We start from the raw sequence: 18,460 nt of genomic DNA on the forward strand, positions 1-18,460 counted from the left end.
ACTAGTTGCCAAGTTTATAAAAACTCCATACGTGGGCTTGTAATAGAACTTTTGAAGAAAATCAGTCAGCTAAAGCTAATGCTCCTTCGAAAGCGCTAGTTAGCAACACAGACATTGCAATTGTTCCAATGTTCCACAGAGGCTGACAATAATATACTGTCCACCTAGATTAAATATATAAAAGCAAACTTTTATCTAATTTTTTACATAGATGGCACAACAATAGGTGACAATGAATTCTTCTTAGCTGCTGATTCAACAGTGCATTGGACACGAGAATAAAAATACTGCAGCTAAAAATATTTTAAAGATATTTTTGCACACCTGTTAACTGCTTAACTGTTTAGATCCCCCGACAGATAGATGCAACAAAGCCTTTGCCCAACTCTCTGTACAGAGCCACGGGTGCCAACCACATCGATCACATTCTGCTATCGGAGGCTCACGCATCGAAACAGTTAAGCGACCACAGTAGCAGCAACGAGGATGGTAATTTAATTGATTATGACCCTTCCGACACCGCTAACGCTGTAGCTGAGTGGCCTCAGTGTTGGTATCGCCTGCTTCTCGCTGCAGGCTCCTGAGCCGCTTCATTAGATTAAAAACCAAAACCTTTTGCTGGTTGATGCTTGCAGGTATTAAGCACCATAATACAACAGCTACAGTACTAACTGTAGGACTGATGGACTTTGTGCTGTTAAAAATAAACGGTGGTATCTTGAATGGAGAGAAAGGGACAGAGTTATGAATGCAACATGTAACCCAACTCAAAAATTACTTCGTCCTGAGTGGGGACGACCTAGGCAACCCCCAACACGAAGAGTACGTGGCTCCTGGACACAGTTCTATGAGCTGACCCTGTACAACAGCACAACGGGCGGTAAAACAACACACACACGTTTGTCTGCAAACTAAACCTGAGGAGTTTCATTTTAGGGGTGCTGCCTGTAGTGGCTTCCATATCAGTTTCCTCAAATTCTGGGGATTTTACAAAACACACTCAAGTTGACTAAGAGCAAGTAGATTCCCCCAAATGACGTGTTGGTCTATGAATAAATTAGGCCCTCAGGAGCTCCTAAGTAGCAACTGACTCTTACAGGGCTCAAACATGTACAAGATGACTGCAAAATCCTAGCAATGGGAAAGATTCAGGGGAAACCAACAGTTAGAATACAGAAGTTTAAAACGCAATTGACTCTTTCTTCGGCAGTTGAGGTCCAGATCATGTGCTATTTGGAGATAGCATAGCTCTGTCTCCACTGCGTGACGTGACAAAGTGCAGCATCACTTATCGTGCTTCAAATAAAACCACGTGAGAACAGGATGGTCACAATTCCTGTCTGGCTTCTGGGTCCAGGTCCAGTCCATGACAAGGTGGGAGAACGAAATAGAGCGCAGTTTTCTTTTTTTCTTTTCTCTTTTATTTTTTTCTTAAAAAATTCTGTTATTCAAACATTAACTGATGAGAACGCACAAAAAGTCATGCAAAAGGAGAAGGCAGGTCTGAAACACTGAAAAACAAACCAACAAAAGAAAACTGCAAAGAAATTAACAACGACGAGCCACAAAATAACGTGACCCTCGGGAAGGTGGGCGCAGGCAAGGCAACAGGGCGAGCATGCAGACTGAAACGAGAGCAAAACGGAGGTCTTTGTGACAAGCAAAATGGGGCTTCAAACCAAAATGCCAGTGTCTGTGTTTGTGTGTGTCTGTGTGTGTGTGAGAAACAGGAGAGAGAGGGTGGGGGGGGATAAAGAGGAGGGGGCAGAGAGAACAAGCAGGAAAACAAGCGTACATACGTGAGCTTGGAGGCTTTCAGGAAACAGCAAGGTCATAGGGATTTAATACTTGGAATGATCATCAGCCTAGATTTAAAAAAAATAAAGGCTGACAAGTATTAGTGACCTTTTGGGGAAAGCAGAATATTGAATAATGCAAGTGGATCAGATTTAATATCTGCAGATCCAGAGCCCAGTCCAGCTGCTGTAACACTGCTCCCGGGGGGGCTTTCCCCCTGCATGCACCCCCCTTCTGAGCTGTTCGATGAGACTACCTGCAGGGTTAGCACTAAAGGCACTGTGTGAAATGCTGATGGACCAGTGCATACATTCAGATGGACTGAGGGACAAGGGAGGACAGAAGACAGACCAGTACATGCTTGGGACTCTCCGGTTACCCTGTGCGTCAAAGGGCAGCCAGCAGTTCTTTGACCGGTGTTGGGAGGAATTGGCAGGGGGGAAGTGTTGGTTATGTTTTACGGAGGGGCTGTGCAAAGCTGGCAGAAGAGTGGGAAAAGGCCAGTAAGTTAATCTGAGCAAGTAGCATGCCATGGAAAAGAGCAAGCGTCTGAATGATACTGGGATGGAATTTAGGTCTGAATTTTTCAAGTGGGAACTCCAGACAAGACTGGGAGTCTGGCTTTCCATGGGTGTGTTTTAACTGCCTGCAGGGTAAACAGACCATTTTGTTTCTCCTTCTGTGACAAGCTCGCCCCGAGGTTCTTGCACCAGCACAAACACCTTTAGGAATCTAAAACATAAGAAAGACAAAAAGAAAGAGATGGGATTAGAAAGAGGCTGGGGAAAATGGGATCCCTTAAGAGTAGCACTGCCTGCAGGAGGTTAAAGGAAATACAGCATCGAAGCATCTACCAGGTTACAGGATTAAGGAAAGCTCCCAAACAAACAGTAACCAGGCACCCTCGGCCCTTCCCTCCAGCCTGGGGATGAGCATCACCAGACACTGCTCTCCGCTGGGAGGAGGATGTAAAACTCAGGAGCAGGACCCTGTCAACACTTTCTTAGTGCAACAGAGAAAACAAACAAACAAAAACGGCTTTTTAGTTTCCAATCTGCAAAGGAGTACTGTATCTGTTCAAGTGACAGCTCCAGACACCATGAATGATACTGAAGAATAACGGGAAGGTAAAACACAATGAATTTTGCAGCCGAATCCAGACTAGCTATCCTTTCCACACAGGCTGCAAAGACCTTTCATTCCTAAGGGAAGTGCAGACATAAACAGGTAAATGGAAGCAGACTGAGCCTCTAAACCCATCCTTTGCCACATTCCTGTACCCACAGACTTCTGAACTTTCCGATCTCCTCTGCACCCATTTCCATAAAAGAAAAAACAACTCCAAATGACAGCATGAAAAAGTTTTCACAGAGCCACAACAAAATATTTTTCCTGAAAAGGAATTGCATTTGTACTTAGTGTGGGAAGCAGGTGAAAAGCAGCTCTGGGCCATTTGCTTTCCCTCAGTAAAGTTAAACTTAAATGAATTGCCATTAAAAAAAAAACCTCACAGGGATGAGAAAATATAACGTTTATTAGAAGAAGACATGATGGTACATCAAGCTATAAAGATATTCCTGACAGATGATGATTCTTTAAAAAATAAGAATAGAAACAGAACCACCACACCGGCCAGATTTAACAGACCTTAAACACAAACCGAAAGTTTCTATGCAAGGCTGACCAGATGCAGGCAGCTGAATAACCAAAACCACTTATCAACATAAGAGGGACTGAGGAGTTACCAAAACAACAGCTAGGTTAAGCAGAAGAACAGTCTATAAAACCATTTATATTTATACATATATAAAAGGATAAAAACAATTCAAATTCAAGTAACTTTAGTTTTTAAGTTATGTTATATACAATTTTTTTATATACTGGGAAAAACTAAGGGCAAGTATTCAACAAAAGGATTTTTAAAAGCCACAGTCCAGCTTATAATTACTGTTTCCTAAATAATTTGGCAAGCATTAAATAATCAGATATATCCTAGATAAAAAGTGCATCAGCATGGTTAACTGTTACCTATTTATTTCTATAAGTCAAGGCTCTGCATAATGGTTACAGCAATCAAACAGCAGAGCTGCAGCACTGAGAATCACAGAGCTGTCTGTAAGGATTTATTTCTATAATTGGAGGTGAGGAGGAATGGACCCACGCAGCGGCAAAGGAGCTGAAATGCTCATCAGCCCATGGCTCCAAAATTTATCAGAAGTTTAACAATTACTTGCATGTCACCCAAACAGCCAGTCATCCTGGTGGAAGCGAACATGGCATTTTTGTTGGGTGCAATGAAGAGTTTATGTAAAGCTGGTTATTTCATGCAAGTTCTTTTGTGTATCCTGCTATTTCACAACATCCCTCAGTGAAAGATGGTTTTGTTCCCAAGCAGATTCTGAGGTACCATATTCAGTAACACATATGGTCAGTCTCGAGCAAAAAGATCCAACTAGTTCCTGTATTTGACAGTTGTCAGCACCATCTGGTGCAGAAAAGCCCTGCAAGAAGCTACAGCCACGTGCGCACAGAGGAGCTTTCTTCCCCATCCCCTAGCAGTTCAAGGTTAGCGTAAGCCCCAAAACATGAGTTTACATCCAACAGATCCAATTCTTAGTCTGCATGGGTTTTCGCACTTACAATAGTTTCCTGCGTGCATCACAAAGAATGAACTGTGTTGGCTCTCATTTCTATTAGGAAGGACAATAATGCTGTTTACAACTGAATTCATACAGTCGGGCCAGTACTTTCATGGGTAGCGATGCACATTTAAATTTCAGGAGGTGAACTTATACGTGCATCAGCTGAGTGAACGGTACCTAACAGAGTCTTTCATTGCTGGAGATATGACATGTGCATTCATCTCTTCTAAAGAAAACCTTCTGAAACAGAGCTCTTAAAACAACCGTAGCAGCAAACCAGCAGACTAAAAGGTGAACAGGCCTACGCAAACCTACTCAGAGATTTTCTGAAGTGATTTGTACACATCTGGAAAAAAAAAAAGGCAAAACAATATAGACATTACTGTTCTTTTTTGTGATAAGGTTTGCTAACACCCTCTGACCAGAGGTATCACTGTAAACTTTACAAACAGCCCTCACACAGGTATTTGCAGGATCTGGCTGGGCTCCCATGACGACTCGATCAGGAGGGCGATTGCAGCACACGACTTACCTGTCCTATTCATCTCAGGTTTGGCAGCACAGCCCTGACAACACAGGCTTTGGCTGACTGGAAAAGCTCGCCAGCTGCCAAGCGGCTTTTCACGAAGCATTTAACAGTTGCACGTCTCGGGCAGAGCTGCCTCTGGCCATGGCACTGGCATAGCCCAGGCAGGTACACCCAAGCCAGAATTGATTCTGCAGGCTAGAAGAGTCACAAATATGCTCGGAGCTGCTGTGAATGCTCCCCCCCTTCGTGCAACAAACATTTAGAGGTACCAGCTGCTCGAGTTTCTTTCCAAAAAAAGAGGAAAGAAATATTAAAGTTTGTAAATGCTTTAGTATTTACAGTATCATTTTCAGGAACATCGCAGCTTCTGGTTCAAGGATTGAATAAAGTCACTGCCACTAATATATTAAAAATCAAATGAGAAATTTGCAGCTTACAACAAAGTCTGTCTTTTAAACACAGTAGCCCTTCCCCCAAATCTTCATACTGCTACTGCGACATTTTATGGAAAGTTCTCTTTTCGCTTTTCTTTTTAACCAGAGAATTGAGAAATAAAAGAGGTAAATACTGGCTGCAGCTGTATCAGCCTCCACTCCCAGCACAGACTGCATTCTTAACCATCATTCAGCATCATCCTGTAACTTACATAATACCATTAACATACTAATACAATTTTCTGCCTGGTATTGCAATACTCCTGCAATATTCTCTCCATAAGGGTAAATTAAAGACAAACTTTTGCTAGTTCAGTTAGCAGGACTGTGTCAGGATTTCTCACTTCCCATCCAACCTGCTGCTCTGCTCATAAATAGGCGATTTGCTGTAACCTTCCACTGATGTGAACCACGCTGCGTATCTGAGGGCAGGAGAGCCACGCTTGTTACTTAAGACAGATTTAGATGCCACACTAGCTTAGCTGTTTCAAGCAGCCTACACTGCTGAAAAACAAATTTTCCAGCAGAACAATAACTTTGCTTTCAACTATTGCCACACACAAAGCAGTCGGTCTCCACAGGAGAGGACACGGGGGTAAGAGATGGGATCTCCCATTCTGTGCTTTCTGACTTGTTCTGAACATGAAGTAAGGAGAATGTATAATCCACGCTCCTCTTTCAAAAGTTAATAAAAGCTGACAGAGGGGCTGAGCTTTTTGCACTCTTTTGCATCTCAACTGACCCTGTATTTGCCAACACAAACATTAAACTACTGTATTATGGCAAAATAAAACAAGACCCCAGACTTTCATCTGCAGCAGGCAAGGCACTGCAGTTTAATACTGAATCCAAGACAGTGAACTGATCAAGTTATAGTGTTTGTTTACAGAGACAGTCCTACTCCTCTCTTTCTACTGTCCATAAATCCCAGTGAGAATGGTTCAGTTTTCCTTTAAATTGGATGAGGCAGCTTGTTTCACACCAAGAACTCTAAAGCTAGGAAACACAACAATAATCCTAAGGATTAAGTGACTGAAAAAACACATAAATTATTTAACAGTGGACTTCAAACACATCCTGAAATAGGATGAAGGTCTTTTGATTTCTCTGTGTATTACATTACCAGGTGCTCATGGTGCCAACATATACTCTATCCAGGATTCCCCTGTAACACTGTTTGCTTATACAACACACCTATTTGTGAGGAGTTAAAAGCAACAATGAAACAGAAGATTGCTGAGTCTAAGCTCTGAATGTCTCCATTGATCTTGCATGAGCAAAAGATTAAACCGTTAGTTACGGTCATCTGAAACAGCAAATACATCTTCTGAAATGTATCAAAGTGGGAAAGAATAGATCTTTCTTAGTGTTTTACTGAGGTATCAAGGACCACAGAGTACTGTATAGACAGGTTTTGGCAAGATCCCTCCTTTCCCTTCCAAACACACTAACTAAATGAAGACCAGGTTTCAATCCAAAAGATCCACTGAACACATTAGGCTCTGAAAAGCTACCACACTGAGACACAACACAGCAGTCTAAGTATTTCCTATATAACATTCCACTGAATCAGTCTGGGACAAACAGCTGACTTGTGAACATGTCTGAGCTGCCACCTGGATATCTGAGGAAAGCCCGTGTTATTCCAAACGGCTTTGTGTTTCCTGCACTAAGTTGGAGGTGCAGCGACAGTTGAACAAGCACTGTCTAGGAAAGACTGCATTGCCCCTCCAATTTTACAGTCTACCACACTATCCTTCTCTGATCAATAAAAAGCATGTTTTGCAGTACAGCAAGCCATATTAGTCCACATATGAAATAATGCACCTTGTGGCATTGTACAGACTTTTAAAAGGCTCTATCTGCAACACAGAGCAGTTTCAGGGTTGGATACCTCCGTAAAAGCAAATAAAGTAGTAGTAGTAATAATAATAATAGTATTAAATATAAGTCATAGCACCTTTGGCATTTTTGTCCAAATAGACTTCAACATACGACGTAGGGACATAGCCCTCCTCATCTTCATTCCTTCGGATTCGTGTCCACCCGTCACCTTTGTCTTCTTCTATTACATAGAGCATTTCTCCTTCTGCTACAGAAATCGTTCCTTCATTCTGACCTGAAAGACACAGTGACACGGAGTTTAGGCTGTCCTGCACAATGGGAACCCCAGATGCAGTGAGGGGTGCTCAGGGCACACTGACGACATGTTGATGCGACCTTCCTTGCATCACTAGCGTCAAGAACAAGAACACATGATTCCAGATACAACAGTGTGTACACAAAGAAGCAGATGAATGTGATCCTGACATCAGAGTTTTGGTCCTTTTTCTGACAGAATCCCTGCATAACAGGACACAAATCACTGCCTTAGTGCCTCTCTACAGAACAGAATCACGCCAGAGCCTCACTTGCCCTTTTTTGTCTCTTTAAGCACTGCAGGGGTTAAATGAAGGTTTCCCACTTGTTCTTGGCATATGAACTAAACAAAACAGTAAGTGAAACAAGAGTAAAGTTTGAGTGATACCTTCAAATGTATAGAGCGCTTTACATGTTCCTATGGTGGGTAGTGGTTCTTCATCATCAAATTCATCGTCAAAATCCGTTGCAGGTACTTTCATCTCAGTCTCCTGACTTTGCTCTTCTGTGTAACTGCCATCTGGGCTGCTCAAGAGAGGAAAATACACAGCAACTATAGCAACCAGCCTCAGGAGCAAAGAGAATGACTTGGTTACCAGACACTTAAGGCAAGGTGAGCAACTGTAGTGGGAGCAGCTCAGCAATTCCAAAGCATGCTCAGACCTGGCTGTTAACACTACCAGCTGTCACAACACAACGGGCAAGACCAGTCGTTTTTCCCATCAAAAGCTGTAAACAACCGCACCGACCTCACCTCCACAGCAGTGAGGGCAGGGGCTATTGCACATTTCATCAGATTCAGAAAAGTAGCTCAAAGTTGGGATCTTCTATATGCCAAAATCAGGCACTTGGAGTGCCTGCCTTTAGTCTGGTTACTGAGAAAGTTTCCGAACGCTGCAGAGCTACAGTTTTCCCGATTAATAAGCTAAGGGAAGCGGGTCCAGCTATCAGCCTGAACAGGACAGCTCTGTACAGATACTGTACCTCTCCCGGTCCTGTGCACAGCTGTTTACTGCTGAAGTGTTCTGGGCTTCATACAGTCCGCTCTGTCGCCGGGGCTGTTCAGTCCGCATGGGTAGCCGGCCTTCCACTTCAGCCAACCAGCCCTGCAAGAGGAAAGCAGTCTCATGCATCAATCATGCTTCAACTTGCAAGAGGAATTTACGTTGCTTTTACCTTGCTGTGTTGTATTTGACATTCAGACTATGGAACTAAAACCAGATTGCAAACATATTTAAGTTCTCCTTTGGGCTGCAGTTGTCAGGGGGAAGAGATTCTGTATTTTAAGAGTATATTAGAACTATCGGTCTTGCCAAAACACACACTTACTGAAAAACTCAATTCTTTTTTGATACTGGGTGCTGAAAACACTGTGACCCAAGAGAGGCAGTTAAAAAAAGCTGCTGGGAGATGCTGCTGCTCTAGTCACAATAAAGTAAAAAGACATGTAGCAGCTTACAATAGTCTCAATAACGCCAGAAACACAGCAATTTCAGTGACTGCTGAATGCAAAAGAGGACTAAAGCTGGAGAGGATGAGAGACCCAGTGATTTTCAAGTGGATAAGAAAGCAACAGATAGTAAAGTCAACAACCGTAAGAAACATCCAAAATTAACGGGTTCTATCTGTCTATGTACATAGCGTAACTTACAGAGCAGCGTCTTTTCTCAGCCCTATAATCCTTCTCATACAATTATAATAGCTTCATATATTCCAAATACTCCTTATGCTCTTGAGATTTTGTATCTCTAAGAAGCTTCCTGTTAATGGCAGACTATTCCTTAAAACGTATTTTATCTGAAGGCTTCTGTCTTGCTGTTAGACTATAAATGGTGCTTTACATTTATGTTCGTCTGATTTTCCACAGACATCTGTAACATGACACTTCAAATGATTTAATTAATTAAATAAGCATCTGAATCCCTCTGGGCAGTCCAGAGAGCACTATTTTCTCTTATCCACCATTTAGCACAATTTGTTTTCTGTGGCAAATTAAACAGCAGGATTGTTGGCTGTCACAAGAGACAGTGCATGTTACACAAAGAGGCTCAAAGATCTCAATTAATGCAAGTGCTTAAGTAGCACTTACCCATACATGGTAAGAAAATGCATCAATACATCTGGAAAAGCAATGAAGCATCTGCTTAGAACTAAGTAGATGCTGAGCTACGTTTTACTGAAATGTCTCTTCCCATACCTCAAATTTCTGAACTTCTAATCGTAACTTTTCAATGTTCTGTCCAAGTTCTGCTAATCTGTGGTCCACACTCGCTGCATCTCCCATCTGTGGGTTCTTGATATACACATCTTTCATTTTCGTTAAGGCATCTCTGAAAGACAGAGGAAAAATAAAACATGTAAGTGTTAGTGTGGCTGGGGGCAAACGCCTTTCTCCAAATGAGGACAAATGAAAGGATAATAAACTGCCTCTTCTTTACTCTGTGGTTCGAGCCTAATTGGTGACAAAGGTAACTGAGAACATCCAGGCGGGCACTTTTGCCCTGTATAGAACCAGCCATTAAAAAACAACAGTAAAATCACTTGTCAGAAGAGAATTTACACTGTCACAGATGGAAAAAAAGCGAGTGATGCCTTTACCTACAACATGACAGAGATACACAAGCCAAACTCTTCAAGGCCCTACTTTAAAAAGAGCTCCCCACCCTACAGGCAGCTGAGGGCTCTCACGTGAGCAAGGCTGGCAGAAGGAGCCTCACCGGTGGATGGTGAGGCACAGGAGGTGTGCTTGTCGGTACAAGCACGCAACATGTTGAGACCAAATTATCCAAGCTCCATGTCCTCCACTTGAAGAATCTTAGTGGAAAAATGACTGACCTCTTGGACAGAGGCCTTTTGCAAGGCAAAAGGAGAAATCTGGTATTGACTTTTAGCCTGATGCATTCTGTTATTTAGTTCTATGATTTCTAATTGCTAACCCTGGGGAAAAAAAAATAACAAAAAAATCTCGCAACCAGTGCAACGAATGACAGCTTCAGCTTTCTAGATGAATATCATCCCAGTTTTTGGGGCACAGACAAACGGTTGCATCATTCTCCACCATGGGCTGAAATCCAGTTGAGAAACTGGGACAAAGAGCTGGACATGGACATGTTAGTAATAAAAATGGAGTGCTAACCAGAAATTCTCACCATGCCTGTTGCAGTTTGTCTTTTGCAACCCAAATAATTTGTGAGATACTTATTTCACACTGCTTAAAACGAAGCTAAATCCAGATGGTTTGCATTTGTCACAGCACCGCAACAGATGGACCTTAGGCCACATAATGTGGCCCTGCATCCTGTGAAGTTTTACAGCATTTTGACTAAGACTCCTTCTGGGGGCTGTGTTTCGTATCAACCCAGATGCCAAATGCCTGGGGTTTCAGAGATGTTAATTTTAAGGCCTGCTACGATAAACGTGGTACTGTAAGGCCAAAATTTACGCAGCACATGCCTTCATGAGCTCCCTTAGGAAAGCCTGTGGAGTTCTGACAGCAGTGTGCTACCTTTGAACTGAGGAAAGCCGGGGCTGAAAGTAAAGAAAAAAGTTATCTGCATGATGATGAACATTTCAGAGCTTACAGAAGGGTAGACTTATGAGTCCATTTCCTGTATTACTGGCACAGCTATTCAGCTTTTCTCTAGGCATTACTTGGGGGAGAAAGGTTAATGTGAGTCCCACGACTCAAGTTAACACTCTTTATATTTTAGAGTTTCCCACCAAACTCTTGACAATCACAATCCTGTGCCTGCCTTTGTTTTGTGTGTATAGAAAATGAGAAAAAGTGTGGGTGGCAAGGAAGCGGGACTGCTCTGTGGTTGAAGCCCTAAGGGACAATATTGCAAACATATGAGTCATGATTATTACTATTTTTTTTAACTCTTATTTAACTGCTGGTGCTACTTCATCATATACTACCTTTACTTAAAATAACTTCATTCTGCTCTGATTTCATATCTGATTTTAACGTTGGGTTACCTCAGAATCAATACAGAGCAGAAAAGAAAATCTGTAAAGACAAATGTAAGTTACCACAGAGGAAAAAAAAAAGCAACGTGCAGTTTTGCTTTCTTATACATGATATAAAACAAAGAAGAAACTTTGGGTTACCAGACCAAATAAACAGGTTCCTCAAAGCAAGCTAGCAGAAAATGTAGGCACATCTGTACAAACGCAAAGCAATATTTAGGAATAGACTAATACCAGAGAGGCTAAGTCTTGAAATTATTCAGGGAAGAAAAGTTCTGTCTCTTGCAAACATAACATGCTGAATCTCTAACGCAACTGCAGAATGTGAACAAACACAAAGCAACAAATACAGGCTGCCAGAATCAATAAAAAATGTGCAACTTAAATAGCCTTATTAAACTAAATAGCCTTATTAAATAACCAATTTCAGAATATGAGTTGTGGAAAACCTTGCATCTCTCAGGTGTTTTTAGCCATAAGTAAACTCTGGTTCTTTTCTTGGAACAGCACATCAAACAAACAGAGAACCTTGTTCTTATTTGCTCTCATATTTTAATTGTTTCTGTTCTATATGAGACTACCTATTTCACTTTTCATTGGAGAGGTTTGGCATACCTTTGATCCATCTCCTTCTGAATGTCTTTGTTTAGTTCATCGACTTTTTGCTGAAGTTTCTTTCTTCTTTGCTCAGGTGGGAGATTGCTGAAGTCTTCTGGCCCTGCTCCCTGCACAGAGTGGAATGAAGGGCGGAAAAATAATAAATAAAAAAATCAGAGCCTGAAAGAATCCTTCAGGATTGCATTTTTAGAACAGCTCACAAAAATCTGTGCAAAATCACAATGGTCTGAAGCATTGTTGTCATTTGTACTGAGAGTTACCAGTTCCTGAATGATTAGGAATCTTAGAAATAATCCCAGGACCGCATCCCGCTTCCATACCAGATGGCTAACAGAAGATCACCAACTAAAGAATGCAAGAATTAAACAGCAAATCCAAGAAGCTATCTTTATCTGTAGTTACCATCGGATTTTATTTAACAGAGTTCCATTCTCATGGAAAGCTGATCTTTCCTGCCTTCCTCTAGTCTGCTACAGACAGCATCACCATAAAAGCAGTTGCTAGCTTCTACTCCTGTGTGGCAGTTGCACTTCTCACAAACACTACTAATTGGTGGCCTGCTCTGCATAGTCTGAGTGTTAGTCCATCACAGTTAATTTATGTCAGGGGTCTCCTGAACACAATAAGGTAACAGAAGAGCTTCCTCTGCGATTCTGCAATTTAAAAACATGCTGCTTACTTTCCAGGATCCACATTCCACGTCAAAGTCTCTCAATTTTTCCTCTCTCACTCGTACTAGCACAGAAATCAGGAGTTATATCAAAGCCATAGAACCAATTTGAAATCATAACTGAAGAAAAAAGACCACAGTGGTTACCTTTGTGTGATTCTGCTTGAAAACCCCTTTTCTGCCTTCAAACTGCTATGCCTCCTCTTGATTACCTCAATTTGATACAGAGGATAGATGACACAAAGTACATCCACACTATTTTCTTCGAAGTACCACCTATTTTTCTCTTGCAAGAAGGCAAGGAGGACAGTTTGGGTGGGCCAGACTGAACACACATCAATACTAACTAGTTGCACCATAAGGGAATGAGGTTCTTGTACATAATCCTGAATTTGTACAGGCTTTTCTTGTTTTTGTTTCTGTGCATTCCATGTCCCATTTCTAAGGGGGGAATACCAGCCTATGGGAGAAAGAAGGGTAAAAACACAGAGCTGAGTAACCAAATTCAATGGCCCATCAGCTTACTGAAAGCTTGCGAGCAGAGTTGCAACATTAGTCTTCCTAAAATGCCAAACATGGGTCTCAGAAGAGTGTGATTTAGTGGACACTCTGCCACAAAAGCTGCCCATTAGACCCTTTCAACCCTGCACTGAGCGTGCTCTGAGACAGTAAGCTCTTTCTTCTGCATTTGCAGAACGAGCTGTTTACAAGAAAGCGTGTGGGTGCAAAAGGGTGGAGGACAACTACAGACAGGTCAGCTTCTCCTCTGGCCTAGCAATTTCAAACTAGCAGAACGCGCAAACCTAATGAAATTGCTGCCATATTGCTTTTCAGTTAAAGATGGCATATGTGCCAAGTTAAGCCTTGATCAACTGTGTAATAATACACTTAAAATTCCATTTCATGAGACAATGAGAAAGCAAACTTAAGACAAATTAAAAAACCCACAACTAAAGTTACACTTATTCTAAAACTTCAGCTACATGAAGTCCTAACAGTGCTTAATGTTACCTGCTGTGCATAGTACAGGAGAGAGCCATTTTAATTCATTCTTTAATGATAATAATATTTTGCTTGGTAGTAACTGCCACATCACATTAGACATGAGAATGATCCAATATACTGTATGGATACTCTACACACTAAAGCCATACTTCTCTTTTTAAGGCAAAGCATCTGGATGTAGCTTTGTAAATAAACGAGCAGTTACAAGAAAGACTATATGACATTCTTCTCAACCCTAAGCAACAGAGATGATTGAAAATATCCCCGGTTCTACACTAGGAGAATGCAATAGATTTGGAACAAATTTGGAAAAACATCTTTTTGATTCTTCAACTTCATTCAAAAGCTCTAGGCTGGACTAAATTCAGTATCTTTGTTCACAATGCTTCAGACCAAAGCATCTGTGTGGCATGGAAATGCATGCCCGAGAGTAGGTGATCTCACTCAGACTTCATTCCATGCTCAATAATTTCCCATCGTAACAGAAGCTACAGTTCCTCTTCCAAAAGGAAGAGTCAAGGAGCAATTTTTGCACATGCTGGGCACACTGCATGCTCTCAAGCAAAAACACACCTGGGCTATCTCTCCAGTAGTGAACATTGCCTTCATTTTTAGAAATGCTTCAACAGTGAGGTGGGGGGGAAATCTGTGCTATTTTTGATGTGTTATCATAGGACCAGCAGAGCCAGTGCTCACTAGATTTCCCTGCATAAAGACACTGGGATTTAGGATGCAAATTGTCCCAAGATGAAGGACTGTGAAAAAAAGAGGCCATGTTAGGACCAGTTTCTGTGCTGATGCTACATATGGGGAGAGCAGGAGGTCTACCAGCCCCAGTTTCGGCTCTTGTACAGCCAGCATCCAAGAGGAAGTTACTGACAAGTTGGCTTCCTCTACCTGAGGCGCACACGGATCTCAGCCATCTCTGCACAACTTTTTGATTTGTGCAATTCTTGGGGAAAGGCCAGGTCAGCCATTGATTTTGGGAGGATTTATTCCTACATACAAAGGCTCAGCTCAGCTACACAACGTACTAGCACTGCACTAGGAAAACAACAAATGGAAATCCTTGTAATAAATGCATTGGACTACCGGCCAAAATAACAAGGTTTGCAAGTAAGCTAGAGATTTCCATCACTCCTCAGGCCCACCACCGGTCTTCAGTGAGAAGCAATATTGCTAACGGAGCCCAAGCAAGTCACTGTGTTGACAGAGCAGCAGCAGGACCCAAAACCCCCAGAGCTACAGCATGTAGCTTTCACAGCCCGTGCATCTCCTCCAAATAAGCTGCTATGAACAGAACAGGTCCACAATGATTTATCCAAGAACAATATATGCGTAGGGGGGAGAGAGAACCTAAAGGCACTGACTAGTGAGGAACGAGAACACTTTCAAGCTAACACAGTAAAGGTGCTACTGCAGATCCTCTGAAGCTCTCCAAAACTGCAATTTACAGCTCTTGCATGAAGTGGGTCAGCAAACCAGTCGCATTCTCCTTGTGACTGGACTCTCAAAGGGCAAAGGAATGTAGACAAGCTGTCGGGAACATATCAAGGCGTGGAGTATCTCAAGCAATACAGTACCTTACGTATGAAGTTCAGCACATAATTTGCTTTCCCAAATACGTTCACCCCTTCCCAACTCAGTAACATGTTATCTTACCGTAGTTCAAGAAACCTTCCCAGCTGCATCCAAGATAGAATTTAGGATTCACATACACGTATATCTCTCCATTTGTGAATTCAAATCAGATTGAGTTAACCTTGTTGGTTAAGGTTTACAGAACTTTAATTAATATAATTATTAGTTATTCTGAAGGACTACATAGGGCTGTAAAATGTAGGTGATAACAATGCAGATTTCCAGTAATGCCTGGACATGGAAAGCAAACTTTGCAGCTATGTTACACAAAAACCCATGCACTTCTCTCTGGAAAAGGTCCACCCAGCACAGAGACCTTTATTATTTTTTTCTTTAAATGTTTTAATATATTCTTATACAGTAGCAGAATTACTTGATACTGTTTTTCTACATTTTCATAGCCCTAGATTATAAAAGTGAGAACTAAACTATTGAGTTAATTTTTAGCAGCTTATTAGAAAGACTGAATTCTGATCACCTCTATTAGACTCCAGACCTGTGTATTCAGAGTTATCTGATAAATATCAAAAAAAGCAAACACAAAGAAGAAACAAATTTAACAGTTAATTTCAGTGTCATGTCACACGTGGCACAGTGCACATTAAAACACATATAGAAAATTGTGATTAAAACACAGGACAGGCATGCTGTAAATGTGCTTACCAGCTTGAGAGAAAGCTTCATGTAAAAATTGGAGAGATACGGGGTGGGGGGAGAAAGAGAAAAAAACAACAGTGCATCAGTAGAAGAGGAACTTTTTCAGACTGATGTTACAATAAAATGACACACAATCCCCTTGCTGTTGGAAGGCAAAATGGGTAACACTAACAGATCTGTGCAAAAGTTCACAAGATGGGCCAGCGTTATCAATCAGCTGCCGTTTCCTTGCCAAAACACAGAAATGGAAAAGTGTTGTACCTCTAGACACGTGCTTTAGTACCACAGGCAAAAATCTGGCTCAGATTGCTTTATTTACAGTGGCTACAACAACCGTGATTTTTCGCATTACAGTAACATCTCTGAAGTGGAAAAAACCCTCAGACCTGGCAAGGGTATGCAACCTTTGATCAAAAACACACTGAAATGCAGTCAGGAGCATCAGCCCCTTTATGCAAGGGCGATAACATCTAGCCAAACCTCAGCGAAGAGGTAAGGTACGGCACTTGGCCTCTAGCACCAAAAAGCACGATGGGATCTCCAGTGATTTCCTAGCTCTCCGGCCTATGTCTAAGAGACAACATCCCTGAAATATCCCTGTTGATTCCATACAATGCTGTCCAGGCAGTCACGTAACGTCATTTCGTGTTCTTGTACAATTCAAAGACAAATACTCAGTCTCAAACGTACTTTGGCCATACACAGTCAGACAAGGTCAGGAAATAATCTCTCCTCTTTACACCAAATTAATTCTATGACAGCATGGTAAGACATTGTTCAAGCTCCTTAAATGACCTAATTCTTCAAAAGTTACCACATTTCCTGGTACAAAGCCAAAACATTATCTTCTAGTTACTCTGGGAAAGTAAGACTAAGAAGTGAAGGGTACGCTGAAGGAGCCTACACAGCAGCATGGCTTGCCTCTGCCCCACATCACTTGCAAATGCAGCTCACAACAGCGCTGGAGAGCCTTGGGAACTTGCCAGGTTAAGAAATGTGCCCGGGCAGCTGACCACCGAAATTACCAAAGCCCCTTCCAGTGTTGCAAGACATTAGGACAGCTCCAATTCCACAAGGTTTTCCAGGAGACCGGGAAAATAAGAGTGCTACAAGCACCTTTCTGTTCTGTGCCAAGGAGTACAAGCTCGCTGCAATTCAAGATATAAAGCCAGATTTTAAAGGGAGAATCCAAACGACACCCAGCCTCCTCCAGCAATCTGCACTGTGCCCGTCCGACCAGCTCTTTGGGGACAGTTCTGTGAAATGCTGAAAACTACACAACAAACTTAGAAGTGCGTAACTGCACATCCTCGGTGTTAAAGACAGCTGAAACATGGAAGTTGGAAAACACCTCTCACTCCAGGCAGTGATCTGTACTGTGAGACTTCGGAACCTCTTTCCATTCAAGAGCTCTCCGTTATTTTACTACCAACAGCTCCTGAATACAATGCTCTCAAACAGACACACGGTTTTCAGCAAAAGCACAGTTCTTTAGGATTGGATTTAAAAGAAATAAAGGTGGCTCCACACCCGCAATGTTTTTGACAGCATGATTTAAGAAATAGACATTTTTCAAAAATAACAATTACCATTAGTTACCAGAATTTGTACAGTAATACATGCCAACCGTTCAAGGAAAACATATGGCTTTGCAATAAATAGTGAAATACTCCATTTGAACTGATGCATTCAGTGAGAACGCAGCAGTTAAACTTCCCTCTGAAGTTCGGTCCATTAGGAAGTAAACGCATGATAATAATCACAGTGCAATGAAGAAATTCACTCTCAGCTACGAGGCCATTAAAAAAAGCAAACAAACCCAATCCATTTGAAAGAATAATCATACAAGAAGGAGAAAGAATGAGCTAAAATACACTGCTGAAGAAATTCAGTGTAGGCAGCTTTTGTTTGCATAATTGCTTTAGCACTCCTGTGAACTTTAGCATAGACATGATCAGCACAAATTGAGATCCTTGTACATATATACAGACAAGACTCATGGTGCAGAATAAATATTTACCTATGAAGCACTCTATAAAAGGCACAAATGTATGCTACATGCGCTAGTTTCTAAACACTACTCACTCTAAAGGCACTATACAACTGCGAACAATCATATGCATCAAGACTATTCTTTTGCTGTAAATTCAGCAAATTTGAAAAGGATTACAGACACTATATGCCGAATTCTTATGCTGTTAAGTATGACAAAGATAGAGAACTTATTAATTTCCAAATAGTACATCAGGGATTGTTATAACCAGTAAAAATAGCAAAGCAGATCATAGACTGGAAACAATGAAATGCTGAAATAAGTCATATTCACAGTTTTCCATTTCTGAAATGTATTCATAATTTT

General features: G+C 41.6%; 1 protein-coding gene across 23 annotated transcripts in view; it reads right to left on the minus strand.

Annotated features, from left to right (window-relative positions):
- Positions 1-1,398: 1,398 nt before the first annotated feature.
- FNBP1 (formin binding protein 1) overlaps positions 1,399-18,460 on the minus strand; it is a 99,683-nt gene continuing 82,621 nt past the window's right edge. For 6 of the 23 annotated variants that reach the window (XM_054849074.1, XM_054849058.1, XM_054849062.1 and 3 more), the window contains 6 exons: positions 12,126-12,235; positions 9,739-9,871; positions 8,526-8,647; positions 7,930-8,069; positions 7,363-7,521; positions 2,543-4,785 (listed from right to left, as the gene is read on the minus strand). In XM_054849074.1, coding sequence (XP_054705049.1) covers positions 4,751-4,785; positions 7,363-7,521; positions 7,930-8,069; positions 8,526-8,647; positions 9,739-9,871; positions 12,126-12,235 — 699 coding nt within the window. In that variant the 3' untranslated portion in view covers positions 2,543-4,750. The other 17 variants (XM_054849057.1, XM_054849069.1, XM_054849068.1 and 14 more) reach the window with 9 other exon arrangements.

This window comes from Grus americana, chromosome 20 (assembly GCF_028858705.1).
Source record: "Grus americana isolate bGruAme1 chromosome 20, bGruAme1.mat, whole genome shotgun sequence".
Lineage (NCBI taxonomy): Eukaryota > Metazoa > Chordata > Aves > Gruiformes > Gruidae > Grus > Grus americana.